Source organism: Haliotis rufescens, unplaced genomic scaffold (genome assembly GCF_023055435.1).
Source record: "Haliotis rufescens isolate VD_foot unplaced genomic scaffold, xgHalRufe1.0.p SCAF_4, whole genome shotgun sequence".
NCBI classification, from domain to species: Eukaryota; Metazoa; Mollusca; class Gastropoda; order Lepetellida; family Haliotidae; genus Haliotis; species Haliotis rufescens.
In genome coordinates, this window is record NW_025964112.1 from 8622194 (window position 1) to 8632770 (window position 10577).

At 41.5% G+C, this 10577-nt stretch overlaps 1 protein-coding gene across 1 annotated transcript; it reads right to left on the reverse strand.

Moving 5' to 3' along the window:
* Positions 1–64: 64 nt before the first annotated feature.
* On the reverse strand, positions 65–10146 carry LOC124135841. Its single transcript, XM_046501455.2, has 7 exons — positions 9996–10146; positions 6008–6144; positions 4280–4352; positions 3911–4103; positions 2302–2568; positions 1835–1961; positions 65–660 (listed from the first exon to the last, which is right to left on the reverse strand). The coding sequence occupies exons 1-7, from the start codon at positions 9999–10001 to the stop codon at positions 477–479; spliced, it is 987 nt and encodes a 328-aa protein (XP_046357411.2). The 5' UTR covers positions 10002–10146; the 3' UTR covers positions 65–476.
* Between the last annotated feature and the right edge of the window lie 431 nt (positions 10147–10577).

Genomic DNA, 10577 nt, shown 5'->3' on the forward strand with positions numbered 1-10577 from the left:
AATTTCACCTGCCGTAACCTCCTTTCAAGGTGTTCTCGGATGTTCAAGCAAAACAATAGACAAGTTGTGTATTCTTAATTACCACAACAATTGGTGTTTATTACTAATTTCATTATCAGAACAAGTGTTGATAAACATTTCAATTTTCAAACCCCAAAGCTGTCGCACGACTTTCCTATTTTGCTGTGAGACAAACAAAGCAGAACAATTCACAATTTTCAGGAAGCTGAGAAGGAAAAATTAACCCGTCCTAATCAAGTTGGGTCAGTCTACAAACTTGACATCTCAGTGTTGCCAGTAATATAATTGACCAATTGAAAAGACGCAAGGCTTGAAAAAAGGTTGTATAGATCAACATAAACAATTTCAATTATCAAACATAATCCACTAGCACCGACAAAACTAGTATCACAGTTTCAAAACAAGATTAGTTTCCTCCCCTAACACACATGGTGATGCTATTGTCAAACAGCCAGTCAATAGAAGTCGTCATATCCATTCAACACGGCCAAGGCAGCTCCAGCTTCAGGGTCCCATGGCTTGATGCCCTGGCACAGCATCTCATACACTTCATCTTCATCGAATCCTAGCACACCATAATTGTCATCCGAATCATCGCACTCCTCAATATGGAACGGATTCATGAGAGACAACTCTCGACTGAAATGAAACAGACTCTGATATGAATATGCTTTGTTTGTTTGTTGTTTAACGCCTCACTTAACAAGATTCCAGCTATATGATGTCGGTCTGTAAATAATCGAGTCTGGGCCAGACAATCCAGTGATTGTCATGAGCATCAACCCATGTAATTGGGATATGATGACATGCATCAACCAAGTCAGTGAGCTTGACCACCCGATAGTCGTGTCTTATAAAGCTGAGGACCTATTCTTCACAGGATATGAATATGCAGCTGAGTATGTTGACTTGGCTGAAGACAGGGCCAGTCAGTGGCTATGTGGGACAAGTAATAATCAAGCCTAGACTCAATCTCATTAAAAGCATATCTTAGTTCTCGCTACCGCAAAACAAAGATATGAGGACCCATTAGGGGTCACGTCAGAACGACCTTTCATCCAATCAGTGCATCACTTACCAGATCATGAAAGTGACAGTCGGAATGTGATAATGCAACCTCGAAAACATTAACACGGGGTATTCCGAACGATAGTTACGGGCTTAACGACTGAATCCATACAATCTAGACCATCTATTAGCCATTCCAGAATGTTCTTTTGTTCAGGTTTCAAATCTTTAATCGAGAATTTGTCAAATATGTTTCGAAGCGTAGTTGCCAATTTGAAATCAGTGCCGTAAAGCACGAGAAAGCTGCCCTTCTGATTGGCTAATGTCGACTTGTAGCGAGAACTAAAATCTGATTTTAATGAGATTGGACTGGATTGGACTGGACAAACCAGTGATTGATCTGAACAATGTCCCACACTGAGAAAGGTATAATGACATGTAATCAACCAAGTCAGACTGAACCACACAATCCACTTAGTCTTCTACGACATAGGTTCCAACACAGAATCCCAGTAGCGATGCACTCATACATACTATTCACAGTAGTTTACTGATATAAATGGCATTTCACAGAAAAACATGGAGATGAGTTCATTATCCCTTTGTCAAGGATGGAAGGTGATATTTGGGGCGAGTCCAATGTTGTCGACACTGCTCGTTGGAAGACTTTTTTTTGTTAATGATCGATTACTGGACATCATTTTCAGAAAACTTACAAATTATTGAAGATAATTGATATTTTCTTGATACGTCCTCTTTCAGGACTAAATTAAAAGGATGTGCAGATTGAAGGGAGGTAACTCACCCCAGGTACTTCATATCTTCATCTTCCAGATCCACCTCCCCCTCCGTGGAGTCTGCTCCCTCCGCAGTCAGGTAGTCACACATAAACTGGGTGAAGTCCTTCTCTGTGTCATTGCCAGCGTCGCGATCTGGATAAATACAAGCCATTAGTTCCCCCTGGGCCATGGACATTGGTGAAATCATTGTCAGAACTTCTCACTGAGCATTATAGTGAGTGAGTGAGAATGGTTTTACGACGCTCTTCGCATTATTCCAGCAATATCATGGCAGGGGACCCAAGAAATGGGCTTCACACATTTTGCCCATGTGAGGATTTGAACCTGGGTCTACGTTGTGACAAGCAAACACTTTAACCACAAGACTACATCAGTCACACATTGTCACCACCTCATTCTCATCATTGCCCCAACCTATTCTCCCTTGGGAATGTCCACAACATGACAAACTTGGACAAAAGACATATCTTACCCACGAACATCTGGGCCACACAATCCAAGTCATTGGAATGTTCCTTCTGTGCAGAACCTGTGATCTTGGCTTTGGCAACAATATGCTGGAGAAAGGCATGAGCATTTTTGAAATGGCGATCACATTCTGTGCAGACGGCAAATCTACGAAAAATGCCCTTGGCGAGGAATGATGTGTGTCTGCCATCCATACGACTCAAGTTCTCCATGTAGTGCTGCTTCAGGTTGTCGTAGGCATCAGAGCCCTCATAGTAGAGACTGCACTGCCCTGAACAAACAAACAAGGAGTAAGGGGAGGTGACAATGAACCATGAGGGCAGCAAAACTAATGCCACATTAACCCTGTGAGGACAATACTCTCACCACGTTAGTCTTTGGGTAAATCAGGCACAATGCTCTCACCCTGTTAGTCTTTGGGTATATCAGGCACAATGCTCTCACCCTGTTAGTCTTTGGGTATATCAGGCACAATGCTCTCACCATGTTAGTCTTTGGGTATATCAGGGACAATGCTCTCACCCTGTTAGTCTTTGGGTATATCAGGCACAATGCTCTCACCATGTTAGTCTTTGGGTATATCAGGGACAATGCTCTCACCCTGTTAGTCTTTGGGTATATCAGGGACAATACTCTCACCATGTTAGTCTTTGGGTATATCAGGGACGATACTCTCACCCTGTTAGTCTTTGGGTATATCAGGGACAATACTCTCACCCTTTTAGTCTTTGGGTATATCAGGGACAATACTCTCACCCTGTTAGTCTTTGGGCATATCAGGGACAATACTCTCACCCTGTTAGTCTTTGGGTATATCAGGGACAATACTCTCACACTGTTAGTCTTTGGGTATATCAGGGACGATACTCTCACCCTGTTAGTCTTTGGGTATATCAGGGACAATACTCTCACCCTGTTAGTCTTTGGGTATATCAGGCACAATGCTCTCACCCTGTTAGTCTTTGGGTATATCAGGGACAATACTCTCACCCTGTCAGTCTTTAGGTATATCAGGGACAATACTCTCACCCTTTTAGTCTTTGGGTATATCAGGCACAATACTCTCACCCTTTTAGTCTTTGGGTATATCAGGGACGATACTCTCACCCTGTTAGTCTTTGGGTACATCAGGCACAATGCTCTCACCATGTTAGTCTTTGGGTATATCAGGGACGATACTCTCACCCTGTCAGTCTTTGGGTATATCAGGGACAATACTCTCACCCTTTTAGTCTTTGGGTATATCAGGGACAATGCTCTCACCATATTAGTCTTTGGGTATATCAGGGACAATACTCTCACCCTGTTAATCTTTGGGTATATCAGGGACAATACTCTCACCCTGTTAGTCTTTGGGTATATCAGGGACAATACTCTCACCCTTTTAGTCTTTGGGTATATCAGGGACAATACTCTCACCCTGTTAGTCTTTGGGTATATCAGGGACAATACTCTCACCCTTTTAGTCTTTGGGTATATCAGGGACAATACTCTCACCCTGTTAGTCTTTGGGTATATCAGGGACGATACTCTCACCCTGTTAGTCTTTGGATATATCAGGGACAATACCCTCACTACATTAGTCTTTGGGGATATCAGGGCATTATTCTCACCACAAGATATTTCTTTGGGTTTGCGCCTCGGTTTTACACATTCCTCGCTGCTGCGACTCAAATCTGCATCTAATTGGCTGAAATCAGATGATGCTTCAGTGACATCAGTAGATGGAGTTGCATTGGACAGCATTGATTGGTCCGACTCCGATGTGGCCGGAATAGACGAGGAAGTATCCAGATCAGAGAGATCCTGAAAGTAACATGGCAACAAACTGGACACCAAATGTCAACGTTATGACAACAAACATTCACCACACTTAGTTCTGCAGTTGGAGATATATGTCATGTAAATATATTTGCAGCTATGACCAAACTTGAACCGTTGGGAGACAACCAGCTACAGGAAACTATTGGCAAATAACTCACCTGAGTTTTCATTTGATAGTCCAAAGGGCCATGTCTGTTGAAGCAAGATGTGCCAAATCTGCAGTTACCAGACCTAGAGAAGAAAATACACCAAGTTCTAAGTTTGTATCAACATGGGAGTAACAACATGGGATTGTGCTCAAATACCACATCAGAAACAGAGATAGACCCAGGATTCTAAACAATAATGCTACGACATTGTAGTTCACCTGGATGTAGTCAACAGGTAAAAAACAAAGACAGCCCTTTAACAAAAGTTATTGTAAGCATTGCTATCAAAATATTTTCTGTATATATGCTGAGGCCCCTCAGAGTGAAGTCAAAAGGCTGAGGATCTGTTGCCATTGTTGTAGGAGGAGCAGTTGTTTGAGTACTAGTGGCAAGAGATGTTAATCTTTGACCATCGATCCGGAGGAAAGAACATCTTGCCCAGGCGGGTGCTGAAAAGGGCACCGATAAACTGGAGTCGTTGTGTTTTACAGGCTTGGTATTGGTATATTCTACAGGATCTTTTGCAACCAATGTACATATGGCATGTGTGGGAACAGGATATCAGGCACTGTTGCAGTGTGTGGTTGGAGGAGTTCCAAGGAGTGAATGACTGGGGTTTAATGCTGCTTTTAACATTATTCCAGTTATATCACGGTGTGTCAGCTTTATGTAAAGGAAAGCCCGAAGTGAAGCAGGTCTCAGATGTTTACCAGTTCAGTGAAACCAACGAGCACGGGTATGGTGCTGACAAACCTAGAAACATAATTGGGGTAAACCAGGATTCAAACCCACAATCATAGGTTTCCGTACTGAGCGAGTTACTGGACAAGGAAGCTTGTTTAAATGAGTCTTAAATGGATCGCCCCATGTACAGCGCTGGAACACACTATGATGTCATGAGGCAGTGACCGATTCCCCGTGACGAGCGAGAAGGTCCATGATAACTGTAATCTTGTCCTGGGTGAACACTAATGCTTCACCAGCACAAGCCTCTTCAAAAGAAGTTGCGTGAACAAACAACGATAGAAGGTCCTCAGTCGCTGAGAGGAGAGTCAAAAGCAAAGGTAAAGTCCAGTGAATGGTAGTGTCTAAGTGAGCCAAATCCCAATCGTCCATTGTTGAAGAAGTCAACGTACACTTGGGGCACAAGGTCGCCAAGTCACCATCAAGGTCAGGCGCACTAATAGACTTGGACAAGCCTTGAGTGCCAACATCTTTGTACACGACCCGAGAGCACTGCAAACAATTGCACAGACATTGGAAGGATCCAAAGACCTTGTCAAGATTCAGTGCCATATTCGACAATACAGGTCGGGGAGAGAGATGTAGCAGAAGTAGCAGGATCTTATACTATTAGTTTTGATAATGACAACAAATATCCCAGTAGTTTCTCCAGATTCACAATGTTAAATTCAAATTGATTAAGACGACGCCATGTTTGTCAACACCGAAAGTAGTACCTACCTGACCTTTCTTATTTGTATCATTATCCATATGACCCCAACGAATACAGATTTTATGCATTGGCTTTATCCTGGCGAGAAACCTTTTCATGTATTCAATGTAACAATGTAAATCAAGTTTTAAACCCTTTTTATTTTTTTATTTTGTGACATAAGTCAAAACTTAAATTTGGATATATTAAATTTCAATATGGGATTTTTTTACCAAAATTTGCTTCAAATAAGGGCCAAATATCAGTTTCTGAAATGCCTAGATAACTCCCTGTCTACTCACATGAAGTAACTACAGTACGGCCTGGACTCCGTGTCCTGTTGTGTGTTCTCAACGTGGGAATATCGACATCTTTCTCCATACCAGCAACCTCCAGGAGTCCAGTAGAAACGACAAACTGTTCGTGGCGAATAGCTGCTCTTTTAACAAAGAAAAGTGAATGACAAAATAAAGCATTCAAATTGATTCACAAGTGTATCTATGTGTGTGTGTGTGTGTGTGTGTGTGTGTGTGTGTGTGTGTGTGTGTGTGTGTGTGTGTGTGTGTGTGTGTGTGTGTGTGTGTGTGCCTGTATATGCAAAATTAGGCTATAAAAAAGCTATATGGGGATTGGTAGTTTGGGCAGTTTAACTATTTCAATAGTACTGCAATAGTATAAGGAGTATTGTGTCATAGTGACTGATTTACGACACCCATTGTCTGAAGAACATTTAATTGCAATGGCTCATTACCCTGGAGCCATGACATCTATATGCCTTGAAACACTTAATTGCTGTTATTTATTAGATGCTAATCCTATTTGTTCATCGATGTGTACATCGACCATCTGCCATTCTGAAGGAGATGTGCAAGTATGTCACTGATGAATTACTGCTTACATTTATATTTATTACTTACTAAATGTCAGGTGACCTTGGCTATATAAGCCTTGGTCCAGAGAGATTAAAACAGGAAAGAAAAAGAAAGAAAGGTCTTACCCTTAGCCTAGCTAGGGTTAAGCTTGGTGCTCCGGGGCACCTAGTCCACAACCACTGTGCTGACCTGGCACATAGTGTCTTTTGTATGTATATATCGACATGTATAAAGTAAAACTGTATATACCGCAAACCATCGTCTCCAAGTTGTCACTTCCTACTGAGAACCATACGTCGGCCCCTTGCATGAACGAGTATGCAAATTATTCATTAATCAACGTCAAACCACACACGTTAATTGCAATGCTGTTGCAATATTTGTAGCAAAATTGCAATAGAGTTGCAAAAGTGTTGCAATAGTATGAATAGGACCAGGAAAATGACTTGTATACAGTCTACAGTCTATCTGCCAGGTGTCTGGTGTCAGTCAGGAAAGTGCCTGCACCCATTGTGTTGTAAGGTCACAGACCATTTCCTGAGGAAATATAATTCTACATTAATCACTTTACTGTTCGACAGTGGAGCAATATAACTGAAACACTGCATGGCTGATCCAATTGTCTCAAGTATCAGAATATTACCAAATGTGGATGAATATGCACATGTAACATTTTGCTTGACTGATATTTATGCCGATAGTTTGAACATATTTGGGGTGTATGAGAAGTGGAGTGTCCACTAGTTTTTATCCTAAACAGAAAGTTTTACTTTGACAGTGCCAGAATTTTTTTTTGTCTAAGTATCTCCTACGTAGGACTTAGTATCTTCTACGTAGGACTTAGTTTCTTCTACATAGAACTTACTTTCTCCTACGTAGGACTTAGCATGGCCTAGAATAACTATCTCCTACATAGGACTTACTATCTCTTACGTAGGGCTTAGTATGGCCTAGAATCACTATCTCCTACGTAGGACTTAGTATCTCCTACGTAAGAGATACTTAGACAAAAAAATATTCACCGTGGCCCTAAGCTTCCGTACAGAACCCCATCTATACTTTAATTAGTGTATCTACCTAGACTTAAACAACATCCTCCAGATTCACAGACTTAGTACCACACGAGGCTGCTACACCATTTGACTTTCAACCTTGAAGTCCTCAAATTTCATTGAGGGCTCTGAATATTCAAATAGCAAAATTACAAGATTCTCTGGATGCCAGTACTGAAGTATATGTTTAAAGGATTCACTGTACATAAACAAATGTATTTCTCTCTTAACCTGGTCTCCATAAGAGATATCCCTTGGGTGAGATCAAGTGATCTCTACTAGATGTCACTTCAATGAAATTGCATCACAATGCTTTGCAGACCATTGTTGCGCCATCGGTTACCATGACATCAAATCAAAAGAAATCACTAATCTCTCAGCTAGTGAAACTGGTTAGCAGTAGTTTTTAGTACACTTAAGAGACTGTTTATTACTGTTTACAAACTGAAACAGTTGAAGAATGATGCTGGATGATGAATATAATCTCACCCTTATGTCTTTTGATATCAAATATATTGACTTGTGCATCAACTTCTACCTAGATCTAACTAAAACTAACTAGGACCTGCATTTCCACAGTAGAGCATAATGGCCAGAACTAGAGAGTCATCAGGAAATAACATCCCCAGCCCAGCCAACACTCTCAGAGTTGACAGATTCTCAGATTAATATTCCCATGTCCATAAACATCTGACTTCCTGAAATACTCACAAGTATTATTAGAAGCTTACTAAGTTTTAGTGAGTGAGTGAGTTTGGTTTAACGCCGCTTTTAACAGTATTCCAAGTATATCACGGCGTGTCAGCTTAATGTGGGAGGAAAGCCCGAAGTGATGCAGGTCTCAGACGTTTACCACTTCGGTGAAACCCACGAGCACGGGTATGGTGCTGACAAACCTAGAAACATAATTGGGGCGAACCAGGATTCGAACCCACAATCATAGGTTTCGGGCGTGTCCAAGGGACGCAACTCTGCACAGCGAATTGTGGCGCCTTAGACGACTGGGCCACCTGTGCCCCCACTAAGTTTTAGAGCACAGTCAGCAATATTACTGGGACCCATTCAACAAAATGATTGTTACTCTAATACTTTAACATAGGCTCACGACAGTTGTAGTGCTACCATCGCTTTGAGGAACAGGTCCCTGGAATGATAGACTATAAACAAATCAGGTCTGAGCTTCACAATTACATACAAGCTTTCCTGCTGGGCAACTTCCTTCCCAACATCCAATATATGGGTGAGTGAGTGAGTTAAACTTTAGTTAAAGTTAAAGCATTCCAGTTATATCACCGCATGTCAGCTTAATGTGGCAGCCAATATGAAATCTTTAAGTAATGATACTAGTATCATGGGGAACTGTACATTTTGTTTGTTGTCTAACACCGCCATCAGCATTATTCCAGCTATATGACTTCAGTCTGTAAATCAAATTTGGACCCGACAATCCGGTGATTGCTATCATGAGCATCGATCTACGCAGTTGGGATATGATGACATGCATCAACCAAGCCAGCTAGCATGCCTAAACACCCAATCTCATTAGTCGCCTCTTACGGCATGCATGGGTTGCTGAAGACTAATTCTAACCCGGATCTTCTCAGGTCGGAACTGTAGGTAACCGAGTCAGGCAAACCAGAGCCATAGCCACTGTAACATGACATGAAACCATCCACAGAGCCTGACTACCCAATCCTTGTTTCAGCCAGCACTACAAACAAGCAGTTCACTGTTGATCAACTTCTGTTCTGTGATCTGCTCTGATCTTGTCACTGAACTACGGCTAACCAAAATGGATATCTTATTTACATTCAGCAGAAGAGAACACACTGGCTGTTGGGTATAATTAGTACAGGTGTGACCAAGGTGAACCTTGTCATTGGATCATGCATTACCGTATAGCTTCATGTTACTGACTCCTAGTCTGCTGGGACTATACTATTGATCAGACCACCAGGATCAATGTCACTATAATACTAAGAATATAAACTTTATAACCAAATAATACAGTCTGCCTCTGAACAGAAATAAAACATATTGCATCACTTGTCAAAAATGATGACTGAAAGTCACAATGTGTCAATTGTGGCTCAATGCCGTGGATCGATATTCATGGTATCAATTATTGGTTTATTTTGTCCATACTTGATTATTTACAGACCACCTTGATATTGTTGTGATGTTAGAGACCTCAACAAACAACATATACGTTTTGAGGTAACCTTGTGCACACGGCTACACAACATCACGAAATTACAACTGGTATACGGAGGGAATTATATGCGGTGTCGCTATCGTCTGGAAAGGCGCCCACTGTTCTCATCGTTCACAGGCAAATGAAACAATTTGTTCACTATTCTACCCACCATCATTGGGACAGTGTCTCCAGGTTACTATGCTCTTGGAGTGCCTGTCACTCATTGGGCTGAACTTTCTGGTATTCCGCCGAGTTGCGATATTGTTTATAACACACTGGGGACCAAAATTCCCGCGGTAAATGGGATAGAGGCTTTTTATTGGCTGAACGGAATGACAGCACCGCCCACATGCTTCAATCTGCCAATAGTAAAGTTGCTCTCATTAAACCAATGATCTGCCACTACTCAAGCAAAGCACACAATAACATATACGTGACGAATAGTCTTTATAAATCCTACTTAAGTTTTGGCAAGGATTCTGTGACTGTGGCTGAGGTTCATCCCTCGTCGAAGTTAAGCGAGACAATTCACGAGATATGCATGCAACATACTTTGGGAATGATATCCTGTGCTTGAGTCATCCGACACTGAACTTTGAACCTGGGCTGAACCATTTGTATAAATGTGACTGTGCCGAGATAACATTACGCAGTTTGAGAAAACTTCTAACATGACTGTAATCTGTTTTCACAGTCACTTATTTTGGTTAATACAGAGAGGATATGTATGTTAATTTGTTAATAATACATG